This window comes from Anabrus simplex, chromosome 1 (genome assembly GCF_040414725.1).
Source record: "Anabrus simplex isolate iqAnaSimp1 chromosome 1, ASM4041472v1, whole genome shotgun sequence".
NCBI classification, from domain to species: domain Eukaryota; kingdom Metazoa; phylum Arthropoda; class Insecta; order Orthoptera; family Tettigoniidae; genus Anabrus; species Anabrus simplex.
The window spans coordinates 892,497,705-892,509,812 of record NC_090265.1 but is presented as its reverse complement, the minus strand read 5'-3'; the positions used below and the strand labels follow the sequence as shown (position 1 = coordinate 892,509,812).

General features: G+C 39.2%; 1 protein-coding gene across 1 annotated transcript in view; it reads right to left on the bottom strand.

Moving 5' to 3' along the window:
* The window catches only part of LOC136857709 (glycogen debranching enzyme), a 272,096-nt gene that overhangs the window by 118,608 nt on the left and 141,380 nt on the right, over window positions 1-12,108 (bottom strand). Inside the window, exons 10-13 of the mRNA XM_067136580.2 lie at window positions 10,697-10,826; window positions 6,668-6,791; window positions 6,318-6,583; window positions 2,239-2,388 (exon numbers count right to left, since the gene is read on the bottom strand). Of these exons, the coding sequence (XP_066992681.2) occupies window positions 2,239-2,388; window positions 6,318-6,583; window positions 6,668-6,791; window positions 10,697-10,826 (670 nt within the window). The remainder of the gene's footprint in view (window positions 1-2,238; window positions 2,389-6,317; window positions 6,584-6,667; window positions 6,792-10,696; window positions 10,827-12,108) is intronic.

Here is a 12,108-nt window from a genome sequence, read left to right as displayed (position 1 = left end):
CATCATCCTCCTTCCAAGTATTGGGTCATGTGGCCCATTACGGTCTTGCATTTTCTTTCCATCGCTTCATTGGATATCCTATAGATCTGTCCTCTTGGTTGATAGCGTAGGATCTCCTTTGGTAATCTTCCAGATTCCATCCTCTGAATGTGATGTTTCCAGTTTTCTTGGTAATCATAGATGTAATTGAAATGAAATGGCGTATGGCTTTTAGTGCCGGGAGTGTCCGAGTACATGTTCGGCTTGCCAGGTGCAGGTCTTTCGATTTGACTCCCGTAGGCGGCCTGCGCGTCATAATGAGGATGAAATGATAATGAGGACGACACACACACCCAGCCCCCGTGCCAGAGAAATTAACCAATGATGGTTAAAATTCCCGGCCCTGCCAGGAATCGAATCCGGGACCCCTGTGACCAAAGGCCAGCATGCTAACCACTTAACCATGGAGCTGGACATAGATGTAATTGATTACTGGTTTCACAAATACTACCAAGCAGCATAAAAATTACACTGCCTGACAAAAAAAATTGAAGCACCCAGAAGAAATGGTTGGATGTCAATGTAACTTCTTATACTTCACACCGTCAGCAGGGATGTAAATGATTTAGAGTTGCAGTTCTCTTTCTCTATGATATATAGAACAGCCACCAGAGTGCATTAGTGTTGTTACCGGGTCTGGTACGGTATATAAGGGGCGTGAACAGCGCCAGATGTTGAGTGATCACTGTAAAGGACATGGAGATGCCATACATGTGCGATGGCATTATCAGCACCTAACAGAACGAGGCCTCATTGTGGGTCTACATTTGGCCGGCTGGTCAAATCGTGCAATATCCACATTTGTGGGGCATTCGGATGTGACAGTGGCCCAAAGTTGGACTGCATAACGTGACGGCAGGCATACTCATCGTCAAGGTTCCAGTCAACCACGTCTGACCATCACAAGGGAGGATCCCAATATTGTGTACCAAGCACATCGTAACCCCTCCACATCCAAGAACAAGTAATGGACTTCCTGTAACATTCTGTATCATGCAGCACCAATGGTTGGAGACTAACAGCAGCTGAACTAGGGAATTACCATCCCATGCGTAGGCTGCCATTAACACCACAACACAAAATGCTACTGACCGGGAAGCATAGATTGCTTGACGAATGGCGATTCAGCGATGAACCCTCGTTCTGCACTACCTTGACTGATCATCACCTGCGAGTATGGCAGCGATCTGGGGAGAGGTCTCATTCTTCCATGTTTTGGAGAGGCAGAGTGGTGTCATGGTTTGGGAAGCCATCGGGTACGACGACTTCAGATCACGGCTGGTAGTGATTGAGGGACAGCACAATCACTGACATCCTGCATCCTCATGTGTTACCTCTCATGCGACAGTATGGTAGTGCCATTTTTCAACAGGATAAAGTCTGTCTACACACGGCACGTGTCCCTCTGAACTGTCCGTGTGATGTTGAGGTACTCCCATGGCCAGCAAGATCCCCAGATCTGTCCCCGATAGAACATGTGTGGGACCAGCTTGGAATTCAACTGCATTCCAGTGCCAGTATCGAGGATATCAAGGACCAGTTACAACAACTGTGGGCCAACTTGCCTCAGGAGAGGATACAACAGCTTTATGACACCCTTCCCAACTGAATCAGTGCATGCATTCAAGCCAGAGGGTGTGCAGTGTCATACTGATTAGTGGGCTCATACTGTCAAGTTCTTCGTAAATTGGACTTTATTTTGCAATCACTGAAATGACATCACATACCCTCTCAACACGTGAAGTTTCATTTCATTACTCCTCACCTTCTGGGTGCTTCAATTCTTTGTCCCACAGTGTATTATAGCAGTTTGCAAAATATCAATGCTCCTATGTGGTATAAAAATTAACTTATCACTCCTGAACATTGTCCATTTTTTGTGTTTAATTGTTAAGAAGGGTTTCTTAGCTATTACTGATAATTATCAGATTATAATCTGAAAGGAATCTCTATGCCAAATTTCATTCTTAATGGTTCTTGAAACATCGTTGTGAGTGAGAGTGAGCGAGTCATAGTCTGCATTTATTTCTATATATACTATATCTAATTTTAATAAGTCGCCCATTATAGTTTTATTGTTGCCCTGGTGATCTAAATGCTGAATAGATACATCCAGATGAGAACACTTTACCAGATGATTTAACATAAACATTTGACTGAGCTACTAATTCAGAAGATATAAACAATAATTTACTTGACCTGGTTAAAACCTGCCATCCCCAACTCAAAGTGCAACTGGTTCAGAGCCTTCTTGGCAGCAATAATGCCGTATTGCAAATTAACAGTTCCTTCTGTAGTGTCAGCATCGGACCATTCCATGTATTGTCGAAGTTCATCCACAACATGGATCTGAAATGAAGCCAGTAAAGGTTCGATCACTGCAATAAGAAGTTACTTACAAGAAAACCACACATTAGTAAGATTTCACTATTATCATTCCTAGAGTACACACTAAAAATGAGGTCTGCACAGGCTGAAAGTCTTACACTTTGGCTGCCCAGCCCAAACACACATCACTTAGACTCGTGATTCTCAACCCTTTCTTTGTTTTTGGCGCAGTATCCTTAGTAGTGAGTTCCGCAGCAAAGCAACGTATGGGTTGGTTGAAACAGAATCAGTCTTGCGCAAACACACACACAGTTTGATTTCGGTAAACAGTCATCTGTACACTTGCAACTGTAACAATTTCATGCATATTCTGATACATATTATATGCATTATTGTGCTGATTTTATTTTTTATTAAATCCAAATTCAGTACAGACAAAAATCAAATTAAAAGGAGAAAAGTTCAAGTGAAGTTGGTGACAGAATCTAACAGTAACAAAAGTGAGAACGAATTGGTTTCACATTTAAGTGTTGTGAAAATGTTGTAGAGAGAAACAAGAGGGGCAAGAAACATCAGACACTTCAGTCAGTTGAAAAGGAAATCTCAAATTGAGCTTTTGTGTATGAAACGACAAGCTCACGTTTCTCAATTAATTACTCAAATCTTAATATAAGGCACAAGCAAACAAATCTCCAGTAAAATAAATATGTTTAAGCTCTTCAATATTTTTCTCTTGTTCTGTTTTCAAAAATATTGACGGAAATTATGTTAAATACAATTACCAGCAATATCACAAAGTTTCGGAAGTTCTGCGGCACAACTGCTGAGAACCCTGACTAATAAGGGAACTGTCCATACTGACATATCGAAATCAACAATGAAATTTGGTAGAGAGGATGAGGGGTCCATAAGAAAGCAATGTACAAAAATTTAGCCACCATTTTGATCTGTAAGGTCCTGAAGTTGATACGGAAATGTCTAACAGAACTGCACGCATTAGTGTATAGCTCGACGTGGACAGCCCTGGTGACCAGCTGAAATGACTGGGATACCTTGAGCTTTCTGCGCTAGCCAGTTGACACATGTTCCTTTTTTTTTTTTGCTAGGGGCTCTACGTCGCACCGACACAGATAGTTCTTATGGCGACGATGGGATAGGAAAGGCCTAGGAGTTGGAAGGAAGTGGCCGTGGCCTTAATTAAGGTACAGCCCCAGCATTTGCCTGGTGTGAAAATGGGAAACCACGGAAAACCATCTTCAGGGCTGCCGATAGTGGGACTCGAACCTACTATCTCCCGGATGTAAGCTCATAGCCGCGCGCCTCTGCGCGCACGGCCAACTCGCCCGGTACATGTTCCTTTGAAAGAGCAGACATGAATCTGGCTAATGTTCTAGAGTATGCTTTACGTTATTTCCATGAAAAGGGTTTCTCCTCTTCCCGTGAAATAACTTCAGAAGAAAGGGAGATGGATCAACATGAGATCAAACTAATTGAAAATCATTCCATGAGTGCCAGCATCGTCTCAGAGTTGTACCTGGAGAGAAATAGTGACAGTGAAAGTGATAATGGAAGCAGCGACACCTCAACCTCATCTGCATTATCTGAAATAGAAGGCAGCACACCATTGCCAGGAACAAGATGTGTTACAGATCCAAATTTTAGCGCCGAGTCTAATTCCCGTCAATCCAGTGAAGAGACACCGGAGTCACCTACCAAATCTACTAGTTCATCAAGCTACTGTATGCTTCCAGTCCACAGAAGAAAGTTAAACAAACTACAGATCTTGCATACAAAAGAAAAGCTGTAAATTTATGGTTAAATAAGGGAGGTAAGAAGTGGCTTTCATTAACCACTGTTCACAAAAGTTGTCGTAAGGTGACATCACTATCACAACTGTACAGGTGGAAGAACCAATTAGAATCTACATCAGTAAGCCCCACTGAACACAGGAAATTGATGCATACAAAATTACTTTCTCGCTTTACAGAAGCAAGAAGACCTTTGACTGTGGGCCTTGGAAATTTCAATAGAGATTTCAATGGGGCAAACTAATTACAGTGCATGTGCTAGTTGTTCGAGTCATTCTAAGAAAAGGTGCAGAATAAAAAGAAATATAACAAAATTCATATCCTGTACATATTTTAAAGAGGAAGGCAAAAAAGATAAAGTCGCAAAGAAATTTGTGGAAGCAGCTACAGAGCGATTTTTACACTACAACCCTTCTTCAATATACAAAACTGATCAAAGTGGTTTTGTGCACAAAATGAAAGCAAAAAGGACTCAATCGTTTCTGGGTGAGAAACATACAGAAAACGTTGCTCAACCAGTTAGTGCACTCACCCATTCGTTCACAATTATGCCTACAATTAGTATGGCCGGTACTCTTTTCCCGAAATTATTCACTGTACTACAGGTGGCAACTGGAACTTTTCGTCTGAGAGTTTCCAAAGAAAAGTTTCATGCCAGAAATATAATTGTAACAGCCATAAAATCAGGGAAAATGGGGAAAAAGGAATTAAAGTAAAGAATCCTTCTTCCCGTTTGCTAGATTCCTGGACTACTTATAGTGGTAAGAGCTGTCTTGAAGGTATTCCTCCAGGCAACAGTATAGAAATTCTTCAAATTCCTCCTGGCACTACAGGGAAAATACAGCCCTTGGACAAGTTTTTCTTCCGACAGAGGAAGACTTTGTATCGCCGCTTAACAAACATTGTGCTGACTTGTGAAGACTTCCAGTTTGATGTTTATCAGAGAAACAGTATACTGAAAATGCAGTCCTTCATTCATTTTCAATTTTCTTCCTCACAGTTCAAGGACGATTAAATATTCGTGGTTCGCATCCAATTATACAATGGAGAGACCTCCTGAGTTCGAAGTACCTGCAAAATATTGCCTTCAAACAAGTAAAGAAAACTATGAGCAACAATGTGGCCTCAAATTGCACATTCATTGTGCATGGTGCCAAAAATATTTGTATTTTTATCATGCAATTAACACTCCACATTTATGTTTCACATTCATTCCGTAATAATAAAGTGACCTTGGCATGTGGCAGTCTGCCAGTTCGTTCTCTCTCACTCTCTGTCTCTATCTCTCTAGCACAACTGCAACTCCACTTCGCTGTGCACCGCACGAGCCACCAAGAAGCAAGGGTTGTCCAGTAAGCTGCATTGTTACACAGATTTTGTATCAAGATTTCGAAACCTTCCAGTTCAAAATGGTAGCTAAATTTTTGTATATCACTATTTTATGGGTCTCCTCATGGTCTCTGCAAAATTTCATTGTCGGTTTTGATATGACAGTATGGACAGTTCCCTTGTTAGGCCGAACTGTCCAAAAGTTCAAAGTAAAATAATTAGAGTTTTGAACAATGGGAAATAATAATAATAATATTCATAAAAGCAATAACTATCTTTCATGGACATCTAAAGAGAATGAACCCTGATAGATGAGCATATACAGCAGAATACTTGCTCTTAAGGAATAGTGGAAAACTCATTGCTACTGGTTTAAAGAAGTGCATGAAGACCTAAAGAAAGGTGGCATAAACCCCCACAGAAATTCACGAGAGAACCAAGAAGAAAGTTGTGAATTTAAGGGAGAATCTTGAGAGGCTACCTGCTCAACTTCACATCATCTCACCAGAACAACAGAAGCGACGTCTGACATGGATACAATGTAAAGAAAAAGATGTAAGGCTCTGAAAGAAAAAATGGCTGGTAGACTGTGTATCCAAAGCTCTTAGATGGCTGGAATGATGATGATGATGATTGTTGTCGTCGTCGTTGTTATTATTATTCTGTAAGTTATGTCAAATCACGTGTAGTTAGAGGTGAATAGCTCAAACCTGTGCAGACCTCTCTAAAGGACAATTGATTGTCAAATAAAGTGCTAAATAACAAAAGCTACATAAACACTAAAAGATATTATCTTATTGTGTGTATATTTACATGGTGAGGAACTAGCTCGTCATAACCCCGATTACTACCAGACGCACAACATGCCATGGAGACCAGAGCTGAGCTAGGTACTAGATCAAATACTGAACGCTTGTCAATAGGACTAGGATTGTCATGAGTTAAATCCAGAAAGAGTGCATGTGCCACAGACGGAATTAGAGGACGGAGTGAAGTTTGAAAGAACGCCCCAACAGGTTCTCCTCCGTAGCGATATACCAGTCGTCCAAGTTCGTGCGAATCCCAAGCAGACATTGCCTCTGAAATTTTAAACAGAGTTGTAATGTTAGCATATCTCTCTTTGTAGTCACAAATATATTTTAATATACAGCAACTAATTTTACCTCTAATAAGAGAACTGATTCCCAAACGATTCACGAAAATATTGTCTTTTTGATCTGAATTGGTAAATAGCTCTGCAACTACATAGAGGTCTGGACGAACTCTTCTGGCCGCATCAAGCAGGTACTGTAAAATATAGAACAAAACTTTCTTAGTGGAATGTGAAATATAAGAATCATGCAACATCTACCACAGCTATAAAAGCATATGAATCAATTATTTAACTGGAAGCTCCAAAACCTTTGTAAGTTTTTATTTTTACGGTATCTATCCTCCAACTATGGCTTACAGATAATGAGGGATGTATGGATAGCTTAACAGCACTCTATGTATTGAAAAACATCTAGCTGCAAGGCAGAAGTGCTCACTAAATACAACTTCAATAGTCTTTTAATAATAATGAACAGAATGTGGTGCCTAGAGAGAAAGAGAATTCTAGTTGAAACAAAATCAAAATACATCCCAGTCATAACAGGGTACCAGCAAAATTCATATGAACAGCTCCAGCAATACTGAAATTACACAGTGGTAATACCATGGGAAGGAAAGTAAGGAAAGGGTTGTTGAACAGTGATCACTTGCAAATACCAAAGCTTGTACTTTTTAAACAGATAGTAATTCTATAGCAGCATTTGTATTTAACTATTATTAACTGTAATTAAAACAGTTAATGAGACCTGAGCTCCAGGCATTTTCAATTTATCATTTGCACTTACTTGCACCAGGCACTAGATTCCAGTAAATTAATAAGTATGAATCCCAAGCTTCCAACAGCAAGGGCACTCCCTAAAATCCATAAAGAAAACACCCCAGTAAGACCAAAAATTAATTTTAGACCTAGCCCTACCTACAAATTAGTAAAATTCATCCCAAAATTTCTCAAAAAGCACTATGTCCTTCAAGCAAAAACTTCTGTTAAAAACACATTAAAATTTTGTAACAACACCAACAACAATCCATCTCACTTCCACCATGCAGGGATTATGAATAAATCTGACAAGTTTGGTAAATCAGGTATTTACAGATTACAGTGCCAGTCTTGTTTAGCAAGCTATATCAGACAGACAGGGAGAAGCTTTAACATCAGGTACATCAAACATATTAATGCAGTCAAACATAACAGGCATTCTGCCATGGGAATACATATGCACAAATCCAGTCACAATTTTTCCGATATATACAAGGACTTACAAATTATTGAATTATGGAAAAGGGGCCTCTGCTCAATAACATGCAAATGTTTTATATATCGTTGGATCAACGAGTCAATTTTAATCACAATCTGAATGAATCCATCGAGAACAAACCTACTTGATGTAGATATTGATTCCCATAGGAAACCTAAAATATTTGTCCCGAATGAGTAAATTTATAATACCAATATAATGGTCCATTATTGGACATTATAAATTTTCCAGCTAACTCATTCTTGGTTGCCTGCGTTTCGCCCTCGTGTGCTAAGTTAGGCTCGTCAGTTGGGACTTAGCACACCACCCAAGACGCAAGGCTAGTGCATACCGTGGAGGCCACTGCATAGGCTACTTGAAGCCACCAGCAGTGCCAATGCACTATGAGAGCTATGTCTCATTTTCAAAAATTGATGCCTGCCTGGCCATCAAATGATGTAGATATTGATTCCCATATGGGTGGTGTGCTAAGTCCCAACTGACGAGCCTAACTTAGCACACGAGGGCGAAACGCAGGCAACCAAGAATGAGTTAACTGGAAAATTTATAATGTCCAATAACGGACCATTATATTGGTATAACAAACCTACTTTACGAGGCCATCCACCTCCTTATTCTCAAGACATATCTAGGTAAGACAGCGCAACAACGGATCACTCCCCCACTCTCTCGCATCCCCTACAGACCACAGCCAATCCAAAGCAAGTCACCGCCCTCCCCCCCTCTCAAAGACAACAATAAGCTCCACGCAGACACAGACGAGCAGTGCACCTCCTACTTTTCTAGCGGTAGGTCAACGAGAACGGGGAATAAGGGAACATCCACCTTTTACGAACTGTGCCATACAACTAAGGCCATACCATCATTCAACTTTTACTTCAACAACAATAACAGTGACAGTTTCAACAACACGGGAGATGTTACAAAACAACGAAGGATGTTCCCCAAACTCCTCAGCTAATCGTTTTAACTGCAAATTGTCTTAATATCGTCACTTTACAAGATCGTCAAGTTTGATACATTAATATTTAAATAAGTTTTGACAGTTCCACCTTTTCAATACAACATTTTATTTATTTATTTACTGTGAACTGATGATATTTCCAAGGGAATCAAAACCGGTTTTCACTTATAAATGTTTTGTATTATACTGTATATTGTGTTGAATGGTGGAACTTCCCTCAATTAATTCCTATTATATAAGTTATATGCCTTTGCTGGCAGGACCTAGTGTTTACAGTGCACTATGTCTTCTGGTATGGGCTAGAGCAATCTTGTTACTTTCATTGATCTGTCTCAGCTTTATCCTTGGCTTTGACAAAATGAAAGTGACTGAGGTATGAGTGATGCTAGTAATGCCATTCCTTCTGCAGCCAGTCCCTGCTATGAATGGTGTGAAAATATTGCTCATAGGGTCGGCTGGTGTATGCATTTCAGTGGGCTTGGCAGACTGTTATGTAATAGCAACTTCTGGCTCGGTGTGGAAAGCAACGGGAAACTACCTCACTCCTCATTTCCCTAGTACGCCTCTTCAGTGATGCCTAGGCCATCTATGACAGCTGATGGTGGAGCTGTTGAGGATCCAACCAGCCTTCGGGCTGAGGACTAAACATACATACATATAAGTTATACGTCAATACGGAAATGAAAATCATAACTTATGATTTTCATGTCTGTTACTTCTAACTTATGAATAAGATATCCTGTGTCTATGCAGGTTTCACTCAAATACAGCAAAGATGGTCTGAAAACACTGGTGTAAAGATAATTTCATCCCAGAGTTTGTCTTCTTTCTTACAGAATACTGTTGATCACAAGTTCACTGCATTATCTTTGCTGCACCTTGATTCAATGTTGCTTACTATACTACCATCCTTGGATGATGATGATGATGATGATGATGATGATGATGATGATGATGATGATGATGATGATGATGATGATGATGGTTTTACATCCCACAACCAGTTTTCAGAAAGGCTAATCTTGTGGAATTTTGTCCTACAGGAGATCTTTTATGCATCCCTAAATCTACTGACATGAGGCTAGCATATTTGAGCACCTTTAAATATCACTGGACTGAGCCAGAATTGAACCTGATAATAATTAGGGGCTCAGAAGGCAAGCACTCTTTCATTCGAGCCCCTCAGCCTAGCAATTCATATTCTCTTCTGGCCCCACTGCTATCAGATTAGGAAGGTCTTAGGAGTTTTTCAATTTTCCATCTTTCATGTCCCTCCTCTTTTTTCTTCACAGTCAAAACCTTCATTCCAGATAATCTGACCAGTTTCTCTTTCTCCTACCATTATTGTTAAGTGGGGTAATATTCACAATATTTTGTCTCTTGGAAGAAGAATCACCAACATTACTGTGACAACTGCCACCATCACACTTCTATGCATCCGATATACATATCATAAAGTCAGTTCTTACATCTTCTTAGTGCCTTGTATTTGGAATATAGTTTACATCACTCAATAATTTAAGTTAGTCAGTAATGTTGTGTGTAATGGGCAGGAGATAATGACAGTTAATATCTACCCTATGAATTTTGGTCAGTTTGAGCAATAATGTGTCATCTTTTGCATGATTTCATGACATAGCACAAGAACAGTTATCAGTTCTTCAGTTTAGTGAACTACTTGGAAAGTATCAATTTTACAACAGTTATATTCATTTAGTTTTCTAAACACTGTACTGCTCTCTTGCAGAATCATTTTTTATCACTTATGCTTTTCATCTTCTTAGTAACCATGTAGGCCAACTGTTTAACTGGGAAAATTGACACTAACAACAAAACATTAATCAAAAAATTGGGTAACATGTTCACAATTCTACACTTACTTCTGCAACAGGGATAGGAGTTGAATGACAGTTATCCAAACGAACACCATCAAATATCTGAGCAGTCAATTCAACATACTCTTGCATGTGCTGCCATAGAAAAGGACAGTCCTCTGGCTTGTCCCCATACCTGAAACAAAAAAAATTTGAAAACATTCTTTAAAATAGGAAAAGAAAAACAGAAAGCTCTTTTTCCCATTTTTCCAGTGAGGAAAGTTTTAGTTAAATTGAACAAAGAGTTTAACATGCCATACTGGAGGGAAAGACTAGTGTTGAAAAAACTATCATACAATATGACATGTAAGAATGAGCTAAATAGCTCATTATAGAAACAGAGCCTTTTAAGGGTACATTATTATCCAATAGGGGAGACTTGGGAAAAAGGAGACGAGCTACTTGACTAAGTGGAATGTATTACAGACTATGAATCTCATATACAACTTTGTACAATTTTGTAATAAGTGGCATGTTCTGAGCATTCAGTGGAGAGATGGCACGGAATGACATTAGTAAACGAATAAGTTTGAGTGGTGTCTTTAAAAGTAGGAAAGATTACAATATGAAGATAAAGTTGGAATTCAAGAGGACAAATTGGGGCAAATATTCATTTGTAGGAAGGGGAGTTAGGGATTGGAAAACTTACCAAGAGAGATGTTCAATAAATTTCCAATTTCCTTGCAATCATTTAAGAAAGGGTTAGGAAAACAACAGATAGGGAATCTGCCATCTGGGCAACTGCTCTAAATGCAGATCAGTAGTGAATGAGTGAGTAAAAATAGAGTTGTTGTCATAAATACACTATCTGATCAAAAGTATATATATACTGTAAGTGAGAGCCTAGATATAACTTGTAGTTTTGCCAGTCTGTCTAAATATGAAATGTAACACCTGTAAAAGATGAACAATTATAAGTAGAATGACACATTCCATCGAATTACTTTTAACCACGTGTATTGTTTACATTGCATAAACTTGTCAATGATCGTGACTTGGTGATGTTATGCACAAGTGAGATGAATTATGAATGTAAAACTATGAGAAAGTTTTGGTACTTACAGTATCTTACACTAGCTTCTCTAGCTACACAACTGTCGGACTGAGTCCAGGTCATTTGCTTCTATTGCGGTTTGCTAACTTGTCTGTGGCGGGTGAGAGGAAGGTGGAATGGTAGCACCTTTGTTCAGCAGAGATAGGGGAAGTGCTTATTTATCTTGACGTGTATTGGATTGAATGCATTATAATGACTTTGGACAAAAATAAATTGTAGGTTGCCAAAAGTAGCTTAAGTTTAAATTAATGTGTAACATTTGTTTCTTAATTTCTTATTTTTTATAATGCAAATTTTACCTTGTTTTTTATCTGTAACAACTGGTACTGTGATGTTGAAATTTTAGCTGATGTTGAGATGAGTT